This window comes from Squalius cephalus (genome assembly GCF_949319135.1).
Source record: "Squalius cephalus genome assembly, chromosome: 4".
In the NCBI taxonomy this organism is placed as follows: domain Eukaryota; kingdom Metazoa; phylum Chordata; class Actinopteri; order Cypriniformes; family Leuciscidae; genus Squalius; species Squalius cephalus.
Window position 1 is genome coordinate 30,377,773 of NC_137125.1, and position 14,513 is coordinate 30,392,285.

Genomic DNA, 14,513 nt, shown 5'->3' on the forward strand with positions numbered 1-14,513 from the left:
ACACATAGATCAGCGGCCCATTGGCTCTTTTCTTGATTGACACTGGGCTGGCCCAAACACAACTTTAAACGAGTGAGCGAGCGTGCAGCAGTGTCAGTGTGTATCTGTCAAAATAGTCAGCAAGATGGAGAAGAAACGCAAGGAATGTGCAGAGAAATAGCATGAAAAAATAGAGCCAGGCCCTTAAAGCAGACACTGTAAACTGTGTCAAAATATATGTTTTCTGACCTTCATCAGCTCCAGCAGCAGATGATGATAGGAGGATCAGGAGAGAGATGAGAAAGTGTAGAGCCTGCGGTAAGCAGAACTACTTTCAAAACACTTAGGCCATGTCATGAGTGTAGGAAGTTAGGAACCCATAACCCAGTTACAGATTATTTCCACATCTGCATATTTGACGATTACCGCAATTCACTAGAAATTTAATAAGAGGCGTTTGTAAACCATGTTTTCCGCCAAAATAAAAGCTTGATGCAGTTTGCGTCAAAATAAAAGATCATGTGCTTATCTCTTTCAAGTATAGAAATTGGTACAACACTAATTATGAAAGTTTCCTTTATTTTTTAGTGCATTTGTTTTACAAAATATGGCTATTACTGTCATTGGATTAATATTATAACTATTTTTATGTAGTAGTGTAATGTAAATAGACACTGTAACTAAAAGAGGTTTGAATTTTTCTTTGTTTAATTTGCACACTGAATATGGGTTGGAGCTTTTAATTTTGAACTCTCAAAGTGCACCAGATTGATGAATTAAACATTAAAATGCACAAAATTTTCTCACGGGGGGGCATGCCCACGAACCCGCCTAGAAGGACCGAGGTCCACCCACCACAGTTTTACCAAAAATCCTGTAAGAAACACTTGTATTGCTATGCCAATGCAGCTTATAGCTTGTTTTAGGATTCACCACTGTGGAGTATAGTTCAACTGTATTAATAAATGTAAAATTTTTACTTATTTCATCTGTTAACTCTAACTCGTTCCTACTCACTCATTACATGGCATTAGTGGTTTTAATGAATAGGAGTTGGTATGCATATAATTAAGAGCGTGCAAAGATGGGTGGTGTTTATGATCATATAGTGGGCCGGTCTGGGCCAAAATGCCCGGGCCGATTTTTTGTCCCAGTCCAGCCCTGCACAAAACAGACATAAAAAACATGTAAGGAGGAGGCTGATACATGCAGATCTTGTCTGTAAAGTCAAACAAATCACATACATGTTACATTATTAAGATCAAAATACCATTTCCTTTCCAGTCAAAGCTGAATCTCCTTTTTTTGCAACCATCTTTGATTTGGTCATCTGAAATCAGACAGAGCAATTGTATGCTGTTGCAGGGCTCTCAAGTTTTGAAGACAGGCAAGAGTTACATTCCCCCAAAGGGGGGCGGGTTGTATGTGTCGCGGGAATGGGGGTGTTTCATTAATAATATTATTATCAGTGTTTTTGTTGTTGTTATTAATAATTGCTCAAATACCAGATACAAAGTATTTATTCAATTTCCGCATGTGCGTGTGTGCGTGTGTGTGTGTGTGTGTGTGAGAGAGAGAGAGAGATAGAGAGATAGAGAGAGATTATGACTGGTGTTGTTTATTGTAAGAGTTTGTTGCCTTTTTGGGCTTGTTGCCTTCCACCTGCACTGTCTCCTCCCCTAATGGGCCTACCCTTTTTGCCACCTTCTCTGGGCCAGCATCCTCTAACCTGGCCATTTTAGGGGACTTTCCTCTCAGGGCGAATGAGAGGATGCTTAATTGCTTTTTACCTGACATCTTTGAAAGACAAATGCAATGATTAATGCATTCATGGCCAAGATATAATTATAAAATATGACATGATTTTAAAAGTGACCTATAACATCGACTATGCAATACACTTTAATTTATTTAGTGCTAATAAAATTATTAAGCCTATTTGGAGAGAGAGATGTTTATAATGTGACAATATATCAGTCATCGTGTGATAACGAAAATATGACTAGGCCTAGAACTACTTGTTCTGAGCAGGTGTTGTCAGTGAACAGATTGTAAAACTGTTGGCTAAATTACAGACACTCATGAAAAACTGATGTTAATTATCTGGGAAACATTCTCTAACAGCAGTCAAGTTGTCACTGTTTGTGTCAAACATGACCATTCAAGAAATTATTGTGTTGTGAATTTGTTGTAACATTAAAACAGGAGATCATGACTTACTCTGTGCTCAAAGTGATGCTCGGAGCTCCAGTGGTTTCCTCTGTGGGTAAACAAAACTTTGAGAGGCATCCAGCTGCAGCCCCGCAGACTCACTTCTTGCTAGACACCAGTGGCTGGACACCAGTGATTTCCGTATCGTCATTCACTTTTCAAATTGACGTCATTTCCATATCATCATTCACTTTTCAAATTTGACGCGCCATGCAGATGTCAGCGGTAAGAAAAAATAATAAACTGTCGATGATTTATAGGTCATGTCAGAATTCAAATGCACAAACTAGCTAGTTAAAAAAAATCGTCTTGTTTTCAAGGTACTGTGTCGTGTTTTTTAAAGGTATTAGTGAACTCTGGTGTGCCTCAATTCTAGAGCTAGGTTGTGGCCTTGAATCAACACTTGTACTCTAATATAGTTAAATATAAACATGCTCATTCTAATCATATTGTACATCTGTTCTTGCTTTAGGTGTGGTGAATGTCAAAAAACTGCCCCAGGCTGTAAGAGACATGTGTGTCCCTTTTAAAATTGTACAATGCAGAAATTGCAGATGTTTTTTCAAAGACTGGGTGGGGTACTGTGAAAACGGAAGACGTGGAGACCTGCGAGGGTTTTATACAGACCCTGAATTTCCTGAGCATTGCCCAGACTGCCAGTTTTAGGGGGCAGGAATGAGGTGTGGTGTGCACAGTGTGCAATAGTTTATTTGGAACTGTTCATGTTTTATTTTCTCTTGAAATAGGGACTTCCCCCACAACCTTACAGGCCTGACTGTGGCATCTTCATTCTGATGGTCAGATTTGACTAATTTTACTAATTAGATTGTGTAATTTCCAATAAATATTGCAAAACCATGAAGTGTTAATTTGATCTGGATTGTTTGGTAAATTGTCTTATCATGTGAATCTACGTATATTTTAAAAACAGAAGTGGTTACATTTACAAAAAAAAAATAAGAATTGAATATCCAAATGGGCAAGGCAAAAAACTGTGGTCAATTAACATGTACAAGTCTGTTGTATTGACAAAACGTTATAGTCCATTGATCTAGGCTGAATTTAAGTCACAAAAAATAGTGATATGATCTGAACAATATATATTTTCAAGGTAGTTCTTGTGAATGCAGTTTGCATGAATGATTGATGTTATAATATTAAGTATATTATTGAGAATTGTTTTATGTAAAGAGATATGATAAAGATCATATTTCAATTTGCACACAGCTTTTATATTATATATTTTAAGTCATAAAAGTAAAATGACAATACGGAAAAGACGTGTGCAATTAAGCCTGCAAAGAATGCTGTCTATCCCCTGGTGAAAACAGAAAATAAATATGCTGTCTATCCATAGGTGAAAATATAAAAAAAATATATGTCAATCCAGAGGTGAAAATATAAAATAAATATGTCTATCCAGAGGTGAAAATATAAAATAAATATACTGTCCATCCAGAGGTGAGAACTAAATATTCTGTCTATCCAGAGGTGAAAATCTAAAATAAATATTCTGTCCATCCAGAGGTGAAAATATAAAATAAATATATGTCAATCCAGAGGTGAAAATAGGAAATAAAATTGCTGTCCATCCAGCGGTGAAAACGGAAATTAGCAGCGAAACGGAAATGACGGAGAAAATGGAAATGACGTAGGCTGTCTATCCACTGGTGTCCAGCCAGTGGTGTCTAGCCGGAGATGAGTCTGCAGGGCTGCAGCTGGATGCTATTGAAAACTTTTGGGAGACTTTATAGCAGAATCGCGTGAACAATTCCAGGATATGCTTTTTTTTCATTGGTTGTTGCGTTAAATCTTACCCAGATACAATAGGGCTATTTTCTGATTGGCTATTGTGTAGCCCCTTTCTTTTTTTTGATTGGCTGACAAGTGGCAGGCTCGACTAAGAATTGCAGGGGAGACGCGCTTGATTCCTGCCGGTTCCATAGAGAGAGCGGCGCGGCCAGAGAAATTTTGGCCGCTGCGGCAAATTAAATATATTATAAATAGCTTTTCCGCGTGAGAAATACAATGTGTGGCGGGAGTGTGTGACAAAAGACTGAAATGAGTGACTGTCACGCTCAATGCGTGAGACATTTGAGAGCCCTGTGTTTCTCTTCCACTGACATTGAGTAGGTCTAATTGAAGTGATTAATGTTTAAGTAATGCTAATAAGAAAAAGTCCATGATATTGTCTCAGTATTTGAACATAACTGTGTAAAGTGTGTTTGGAGATGACTTCTGGAATCTGCCCTAAGTATAAACGAGGCCTTGCTTCCCGCCTTGGAATCGCTTGCATAGGACCCTTCCCATCCCCCCATTACAGCACCATCAAGTACATCTAGAACAGGGCTGGGCAAACAACAGCGCATGTAAATGTATGTATATAAATATTGTATTTGAGTAAGGATTTTTGGTCCAAAAGCACTATTTTGATGCAATACAAGCAAAATCCTATAGTTTGTGCGAACCTGCTTTTATCCTTTATTTTCAATGTTTTAATTGGTGATTAGATGTAGCCAAGTAATTATCTAGCAATGCGCTTGAAGTGATTTGATAATTGTTAATGGCTCACTATAGAAATGAGAATCATTTCTTACTATTCCAAATGTTTGTTTCCAGAACAATATTAGGCTATAGACTATAATTTTCATATTTGTATTTATATCCAGTGATATGCACAGTGGTAGAGATAAAAAAAACTGTGGAGGTGTTTTTTTTAAACCTACACTAGTAATTAACAGTGGCGTTTTCTTGCGGAGGCCAAGGGAAGCCAGGCTTCCTTACTTTTTCAGAATATAATCGTCATTTAATAAACACTTTTGTATTCACAGTTTACGTAATCCTTCTGTCATCTCCTCATCGCTTCTCTTCATTCATTACTGAGCGTTTTATGATGTGTAAAACAGCGCCCCTATAAAAGTGACATGGTGAATGAGCGTTGAAAACATGGTACTGCACCCTGTGTCTGTGAGGAGGCCAGGCTGAGTTGGCATCCCTTGATAGAAAAAAAAAATAATGATTAACCAATCAGGTGACGCTATTGTCACGACACTGCTCCCCTGTGATTGGTCAGGACAGTGTCAAGGGAAGCCATGAACTTGTTGGCATCAGGCCAATCACATCACGTTATCATCGTCAATGAATGAATGAATGAAATAGCGGAAGATTTGTGGATTTGTGTTGATATCTTGTTTAGCTAGTTAGCTAAAATTATTAGAGCAGCTTAATAGTCCATTTAGCAATATGTGTGTGTTTTTTTTACGTGATTAGTTCTTACTGTGTCTTGCGTGCTTTGATTAAGCAGCATGAGTGCACTTTGTTGTTTATTGTTGTGAATAACCGCTATTAATCCTCGCATGAGCGTCACACCGATTTAAGGGGGTAAAAGAAATGAAAAAGGTTATCTTCTTGTTGCTTACCGTCCGTTTCCTATCTATCTGCGAATGTTTTAATGAAAAGACCATAAGATGTTTAAGAGGACTGACTGTGTGTGTGTGTGTGTGTGTGTGTGTGAGAGAGAGAGAGAGAGAGCGCGTCTGGTCTGAACTGCCCATTTAGCGATGTGTTAAACTTATTTTTTTTATGTGATTATAGTTCTTCTTACTGTTTCTTGTGTGCTTTGATTAAGCAGCATGTGAGTGCACTTTGTTGTTTATTGTTGTGATAGTTTGTGAATAACCGCTATTGTATATCCTTACATGAGCGTCACACCGATTTAAGGGTGTATTAAATGAAAAAGGTTATCTTCTTGTTGCTTACCGTTAGCGTTTCCTATCTGCGAATGTTTTAATAAAAAACACCATGAAAGATGTTTAAAAGGACTGACTGTGTGTGTGTGTGTGTGTGTGTGTGTGTGTGTGTGTGTGTGTGTGTGTGTGTGTGTGTGAGAGAGAGAGAGAGAGAGAGAGAGAGAGAGCGAGCGTGCTCAAAGTGTTGGATTGTAACAAGCGTAAGTCCCGGTAAGATGATGCTGGGCGCTCTAATAGTTCATCCAAATAGCAACATATAAATGGTAACGTATGATTTTCTGCCCCCACCCCTTAAAACACACAGCTTAGAGGTTGTGTCTTAATTGGCTTCCTCAGAAATTTTCCCCACGCCACGCCACTGGTAATTAAGTGTCAATTTTAAAGAAATAAAACGAATCCTTTTGATCCACACAGTATGCAGCCTTTCATTTGGATTCTAAAATGTGATGTGTCCTTCCTGCCTCTAGAACAGGTGTTCTCTTACTTTTTTTAAATTTTACTTTCATCCCACCTAGATGGGTGTAATCTCTTATGGCCCACCAAAATATTTTTAAATTGGAAGATGGGGAATGTCACATTAATTTTTTTTTGTAGAGTGTGCTATTTATTTTCCTTATATGAATGAAATGTATTTAAATGCAATGCCAACACCACACTTAAGATATCAAAGCCATTGCTAGTCATAAATTGGACTAAAATGGTGTGTGTGTGTGTGTGTGTGTCAAGTCAAGTCAAGTCAAGTCAAGTATATTTGTATAGCGCTTTTCACAATACAGATTGTATCAAAGCAGCTTCACAGTATTAAATTAAAATAATACAACAAGGTTTGTTTCTAGTGAAATTTATTGATTGATAAAATAAAATTAAATATTCCCAAAATATCCCCAACTGAGCAAGCCAAAGGCAACAGTGGCAAGGAACCGAAAAAACTCTATCAGGTGACCTAATGGTGAGCTGAAACTCCTTCAGCCCAGACAGCAACATAGTGTCGGCCCAGATCCGGGCCACATCTGGTACATGTGAATTCAACGTGTTCCAGATGTGGGCCGACACTATGTTGCTGTCTGGGAGGTGACCTAATGGAGAAAAAAAAAAAACCTTGGGAGAACCCAGGCTCAGTCGGGGGCCAGTTCTCCTCTGGCGTTTATGAACTAGAGGCCGGATTGCAGTTTGAACTGTAAGATTAAGAATATTATATGAATGCCTGGCTGAAGAGATGCGTCTTTAATCTAGTTTTAAACTGGGAGAGTGAGTCTGAGCAACGAACAGTATCAGGAAGGCTATTCCAGAGTTTTGGAGCTAAATGTGAAAATGCTCTCCCTCCTTTGGTGGATCTGGATATCCTAGGTATGACCAAAAGCCTCGAATTTAGTGATCTTAAAGAGCGCGATGGATTATAGGGCGATAGAAGATCCGTTAAATAGACTGGAGCTAAGCCGTTTAGGGCTTTATAAGTCAGTAGCAATACCTTGTAAATAATACGGAACTTTATAGGTAACCAATGTAGTGATGATAAAATCGGTGTTATATGATAATATTTTCTTGATCTAGTAAGAACTCTAGCAGCTGCATTTTGGACTAACTGTAGCTTGTTTATTGAGGATGCAGGACAACTAGCTAATAAAGCATTACAGTAATCTAGTCTCGAGGTCATGAATGCATGAACTAACTTTTCTGCATCAGAAACTGATAGCATGTTACGTAGCTTAGCAATGTTTCTAAGGAAAAAGGCTGTTCTTGTAACATATGAAATATGATTTTCAAAAGACAGGTTGCAATCTAATATAACACCCAGGTCTTTTACTGTAGAGGATAAAGTAACAGGACATCCTACTGTGGCGATATGGGAGAATTGGATGGTTACGGGCACGCTCTTAAATACAGAGCTATAATGAGTCACGACTACGCCACCCCAGCATTAACCCAGCTGGGGAAATACCCATAAAAAAGGGGGCACACAAGTTCGTTTCTCCCTCCCACAATCACCAGACACTGAGACGTGAATACGTACAGAAAAATATAATTCTTTATTTAAAGGGTACATAACATGCACAGTTTCACCTAATCTCATGTTAATCTTGAGTACCTATAGAGTAGTAGTGCATCCTTAATATCTCCAAAAAGTGTTTAGTTTTATTATATTTATAAAAGAAAAATACAGCTTTCCGATTCTCTCCGGAAAAAGCCGAGCTCCTGGAGGCGGAGCTATAGAGTCAAGCGGTAGCTTTCCAGCAAAAGACAGAAATCCGATCCAGTTGTACTTACATGAATGGGGTCTTTTATCACTGGGACCGCTCCACGTTTTAATAGCAAACGATTTGCAAATCCAGCGTCGACTTGAGCCTTGTTAATAAAACATTCGCACTGAAATGACCAGAACACATAACCGCACTTCCTACACTCCGTTGCTGCCCCGGAAAAACAAACTGCATCCACTGTTCTTGTAACACTGGGTTCTTTGGAAAGCTGAACACGGTAAGCTTTCCCTCACATCCAAATACACACTTTTTTGGAAACATTCTTGAACAAATCCTATGCAGCGCTGGCTGCCGATGATTTCCTGTTGAAGCGCGTTGATGTGCGCGGTCTCGCTCTCCTCGGGTCGACGTGTGCGCGGGCGAGCTTTTCCGAGAGAAATGCTCATATAAGGAGTTCCACTCTGATCTACGTCATTAGATCCACGATCGAAAAAAAACAGCCGAAACTTGTACCAACCCGGAAGTAAGATTTTCGGCACAGAAATTCTCCGTTATTCGTCCAAAATATTTTTTTTAAACTTTGCCCATGTTTAGCATGAGAATCCATCTCTTTAACAGTGTAAACAACTCTGAATACATGAAACACCATTGTACCCCCCCTTGAATGATCATAAATAATTTAAAAGGCTACTAGAGTCCGTAAAACAATGGGGCTAGATGGCAAGGCCACTAGTTTGTATATGAGCTTGAAGTTCAATCAGTAAACAGACATGTCGACTCTCGTAACGGAGCTGGGGTGCACCATTAGCTGGGCAGACTAAGCAATAGGCCTCGAATCAGCCTGCAAGGAGTACACCGTGCCCAAAACTTCCAAAGCACACACACACTTGTGAAATCCACTACAAGAAAACCTCTACCGCACACTCAAAGGAGAACTTCTGTTCACCATGCACAGGATGGCTAGCCTGCCTGCTTTTGGGTCACCCCTGCTCCTGTGAAAGAAAAAGAAAACCAATTAACAAAAGAATTTAAATGCAGCCTATAAAACAAACAGCATTAATTGTTAATATTGCCAGCAATAGGCAATTAATGCCAAATAAACACACGTACCGTTGCTACCGACAGTAAAGGCAAAAAACACAAAACCAAATGAAAACACAAATGAAAGCGAAACACATGAAAACAAAACTAGAAACAAAACTACTAGAAGAAAAACAAATAGAAACAAAACAGCAGCGTCGAGGCTAAACAGCGTCGCGATCAAGCGCCCTCTTTAAACGGCCGATCAGCAGGACTTCCGTTCCAATATCCGGCAGACCATTCCCTCATCCCATTTACGCGCAGGAGAGCAGCAGTCACTCACAGCACGCCGGGTTATACGTGCGATCGATTCTCTTTTCTACACTGGAACTACAGCAGCAATGTAGAGGAAAAACCCTCGAGCAGTACGATCCGTACCTCCAAACAGACACCAGCAAGCAGTAAAGTAGCAGTCACTCACAGCACGCCGGGTTATACGTGCGATCGATTCTCTTTTCTACACTGGAACTACAGCAGCAATGTAGAGGAAAAACCCTCAAGCAGTACGATCCGTACCTCCACACAGACACCAGCTGCTCGGAAAAGTCAGCTCACACAGAGCAAGCGAGCACCAGCAACCATGACACCCAGATGAACGCAAGGATGACGCCATATCCTACCACTCTGGAAATGCCCTTTATATAGTCCAAATAAGGCCCGCTAAATAATCATGGGGCGGAGTCATGCTTAAAGGAGCACTTCACCACACTACTATGTTAAAGTTGTAGTGTGAGAGGTTTTGTGGGCGGTTTTTTGAACCGATAAATAGTACCTCTGTCTTGTCTGGATTTAATAAAAGAAAATTACGCGTCATCCAATCTTTTATATGTTTAATACACTCTGTCAATTTGGATAATTTAGCGTTTTCATCCGGCCGTGATTAAATATATATTTGAGTGTCATCAGCATAACAATGGAAACTAATTCCATGTTTCCTTATAATATTTCCAAGTGGCATCATATATATTGAGAATAATAGAGGGCCTAACACAGGTCCCTGCGGCACTCCATAGTTTACTGAAGTTATGATCGATTTTTCTCCATTTAACCCTTAAAGACCGATACGGCCGCCCGCGGCATAAAATAACTATCGTTCTAAAATGTTTAATAACTTTTGAGTCGCTAATCCAATCTGTATGCTTTAAAATGCACCGTAAAGATGAGATTCTCAGCTTTCCCGTGTCATCACGGTTGTCTCTATTGGTCATTCATAGGCTGCGTAGTGCCGGTGATTGCGTCATCAAAATCTGCAGCAGTGATTCGTCAAAGGAAACACATGTGGTTTCTTTCTCTGAGCCAAACAGGAACGATTGTTGATGCTTAGTCCCACCCCCATGCCCAGATTCGTTCAAACGGTCATCAACTCAACCAATAAACATAGTGATAGGTGTTTTTAACAACCAATCACGTTTCTTTATACATTATTTAATATTTATTTACATATCTATGCATGAAAACTAAAGGATACAAAGTTTTTGACCATAGCGCAAAACATGAAAGAGCACAAAACACATAAGAGCATAAAACACATAAGAGTATAAAACATATAAGAGTATAAAACACAAAAGGTCATGTCAAAACAGCAGTACACATATGAGGATGTCTTAGAATTAATTTTCGACGAGTCAGACGGTGACCTGGTGGAATCTTCCGATTCTGACGCTGATACGTGGTGCAGTGAGGATGATTACATTCAAGGGATTGATCCGTTTGAAGACAAGTGAGTAACCTTATTTTTTTTATTATTTTTTTACTGTGCAGTTTGTGTATCATTCATTGCTTGCTATTTCTGTACAATGAGTACATAATTACCTCAGGTTTTCTAATCCCTGCACACCGCACACCAACGGACATTTTCAGTAAATAATTACCTCAGGTTTTCTAATCCCTGCATACCGCACACCAACGGACATTTTCAGTAAATAATTACCTCAGGTTTTCTAATTTTCTAAAATTCATGGCAAGTATTGCGTTGTGTGTGTAAGTTATTACTTGGTGAGGATTGCCCTTTTTTGTAGTTTGCCATTCGGTCGTTTATTTTATATGCATTGCATAAAAAGTCTGTTGGTCATACCATCAAATTTGCTAGTGATCTTGGCAGGGGGAGAGTGTGTGTCAAATCAACAGTTTAGAAGTCTGTATGAATATGAGGATGACAAACCAACTGGAGCAAAAATCTGAATATGCTTTATTTAGGCAATAGCCTAGATTATTATTATTATTATTATTATTATTTAGGGGTGTAACAATATATCGTGTCACAATAAATCACAATACAAAAATGCATCAATATGTATCGTGGTGGGTAGTTCAACCAAAATAACAATTACTGTGTGAGAAAAAAATCAAGTTTAAGTTTTTCAAGTATTGTATAATATAATACAATATATCAAGCATTATAATGCAATGGGAGAATATTTGTGGGTCCTCATACTGCCAAATGTCTGAAGTGGCCAGTAAATATATCTAACTTAGTCAGTGACAGAGTGCAAGTATATTTGTCTAAAATTATTCTGTTTTCAGCTTCAGAATCATGAATATTTTTATTCTGGTGTCACCATTCTCTTGTGCATTATTCATTTACACCCACAATGTAATATGAAATTTAGCATTTTAATCAAAAGTAAGTTTTTTTTTGGTTAATCTTTTACCATATGTCTTGGAGTATCACAATAGTATCAGTTCAGTTCAGAGTTCAGAATCGTGATGTGTATCGAATCATGACACGAGGGTATCGTTACACCCCTATTATTATTATTGTTATTATTATTATTATTATTAATAATAATATAAAGGATAAAAAAAATCACAATATGAACGAATGCCTTTTTTCAGATGTTATATACAGTTATTATATATTTTATACATATGTTTTCTTCCCTTTTTATTGTAGTCGAGAGGATGAGAGTAGAGATGCACTGCCTATCAGCATGCTTCCTGCAGACACTGGGGCTGAAATATGTGTCCAGGAGGGTCCAGAGGGCCAGCAGAGGAGACAGAGGGCCACACCAAATACTTCCTCCATACCAGCCTCCCTGACTGGGAAAGGAAGAGGGAGAGGAAGAGACAATGGAGTAGAAAGGGGGAAGGGAGACACAACACCTCATGCCCAAGAGGAGACTGGAGCTGGGTGGAATGGGCCTCTAGAGTGCCCGCCGAGGAGACAGAGGGTCACACCAAATCCTCCCTCCATAGCGGCCCCCCTGACAGACAGAGAGAGAAGGAGAGGAAGAGACAGTGGAGCAGGAAGGGAACAGGGAGACACAAGACCTCATGCCCCAGATGAGCCAGGAGCTGAGTGGAATAGGCCTCCAGAGGGCCAGCAGAGGAGAAAGAGGATCACACCAAATCCTTTCTCCATAGCAGCCCCCCTGATAGGGAGAGAAAGAGGAAGAGGGAGAGGGAGAGGGAGAGGGAGAGGGAGAGGAAAGGGGCGAGGAAGGGGAAGAGACAGTGGAGCAGAAATGGACACAACATCTCATGAGCCAGGAGCTGAGTGGAATGGACCTGAGGTGACAGATAATGTCCAGCAGCTTCCATCCTTTTTCCCAAAAAGAACCCCTGGATTACAGGGTTTTGTGGGTGTGACATACTCTCCTGCACAAATTTTCAGACAGTTTTTTAGTGACAAAGCTGTCAAGATAATCTGTCACAACTCCAATATGAATGCAGAAAAGGAGCATGACAAGGGGAAGAAGTTTGTTTGGGAAGAGCTGCAGCCTGCCAATTTTCTGGAGTATGTGGGCCTTATGATTTATATGGGACTTGTAAAACTCCCAAAAGTTAGAGACTACTGGAGGAAGGGATCGCAGCTAAGTGTACACTTCCCTGCTACAATCATGGCCAGAGATAGGTTCATGGCAATTAGCAGAACTGTTCACATGAGTAACCCAGAACATGACGTTGTAAATGACCGGAAAAAGGGCACCCCTGAGTATGATCCTCTCCAGCGTCTCCAACCTCTTTACACAACTATAAAGCATGCATGCAAGGCATTTTGGCAACCTAGAAAGCAAATTGCCATCGATGAAAGAATGGTGGCCACAAAAGCTAAAATTGGGCTCAGACAGTACATGAAGGCCAAGCCAACTAAGTGGGGTGTGAAGCTGTTTGTGCTGGCTGACTCTAGCAATGGCTACACCTGCGATTTCTCCATTTACACTGGAAAGAGCCGATTCATTTCAGGGCAGGGTCTCTCGTACGATGTTGTCAACAACCTGATGGATTCATCATTCTTGGGCAGAGGTTATCATTTATACGTTGATAATTTCTATACAAGCCCAAAACTTTTTAGTGACTTGTATGCCAATGGTTTTGTTGCATGTGGTACATTCCGTGATTCACGCAGGAATACACCTAACACCAAGAACAATGCACTGACATCACGGAGCCCCAGGGGTTCAATCCGATGGATCAGACATCAGGAACAGTTGTTTGTCAAATGGATGGACACGAGAGAAGTGTCAGTTTGTTCTACAATACACCAAGCTTTTGATGGAGGCACTGTCACCAGAAATGTGCGCAGCAAGGAAACTGAGAGGTGGCAGAAAAAAAGCATCACAGCACCTTGCTGTGTGCTAGACTACAACAAATACATGGGAGGGGTAGACCTTTCTGACCAGCTCCTCCAGTATTACTCTGTTCTTAAAAGGTCCAACAGGTGGTACAGGACACTGCTGTACCACTTCATTGACATGGCTGCAACCAACAGCTATCTTTTGTACAAAGAGATGTGTCGGACATCAGAGACTGTGCCCATGTCTCACAGCCAGTTCATGGAGGAGTTGTCTGCAGAGCTGTGTGGAGTCCCAAAAGGCAGTGATGTGCCACCCAGAGCGCCACAGTGCCTACCTGAGTCATTGGCCTGTGTGGAGGAAGAGGAGGAGGGAAATTCCTCATTTGAGAGACTGAGGTCAGCAGACACAGCAACAAAGGGCCGGCGGTGCTGCGTGCTCTGCAAGAAGCGCACTATTTGGAAGTGCGCACGGTGTGATGTGGCCCTGTGTCTTGTCGCCCACAGAAACTGCTTCAGCCAGTGGCATAGGAGCAGGGGGTCACAAGGTGGCACATAAACCTTAGAACTGTCGTCACGCAATCCAGTTTGGTTATTATTTTATGTAACGTGTATATAGTTTGAGAAGATTGTTTGAATCTTTTGTTATTTCTTTTTGTATTTAGTTTGTGAAGATTATTTGCACTATTTGTTCATTAGCACTCAGTATATTACACTCAATGAACCGTTTCTTCATTTGCACCGTTTATTTATTTTTGTATTTAGTTTGTGAAGATTATTTGC

General features: G+C 40.1%; 1 protein-coding gene across 1 annotated transcript; it reads left to right on the forward strand.

Moving 5' to 3' along the window:
- Window positions 1-12,681: 12,681 nt before the first annotated feature.
- On the forward strand, window positions 12,682-14,289 carry LOC307157674 (piggyBac transposable element-derived protein 4-like; the record flags this gene model as incomplete). The annotated part of the gene is made up of 1 exon (XM_079869601.1): window positions 12,682-14,289. The coding sequence occupies one exon, from the start codon at window positions 12,682-12,684 to the stop codon at window positions 14,287-14,289; it is 1,608 nt and encodes a 535-aa protein (XP_079725727.1).
- Between the last annotated feature and the right edge of the window lie 224 nt (window positions 14,290-14,513).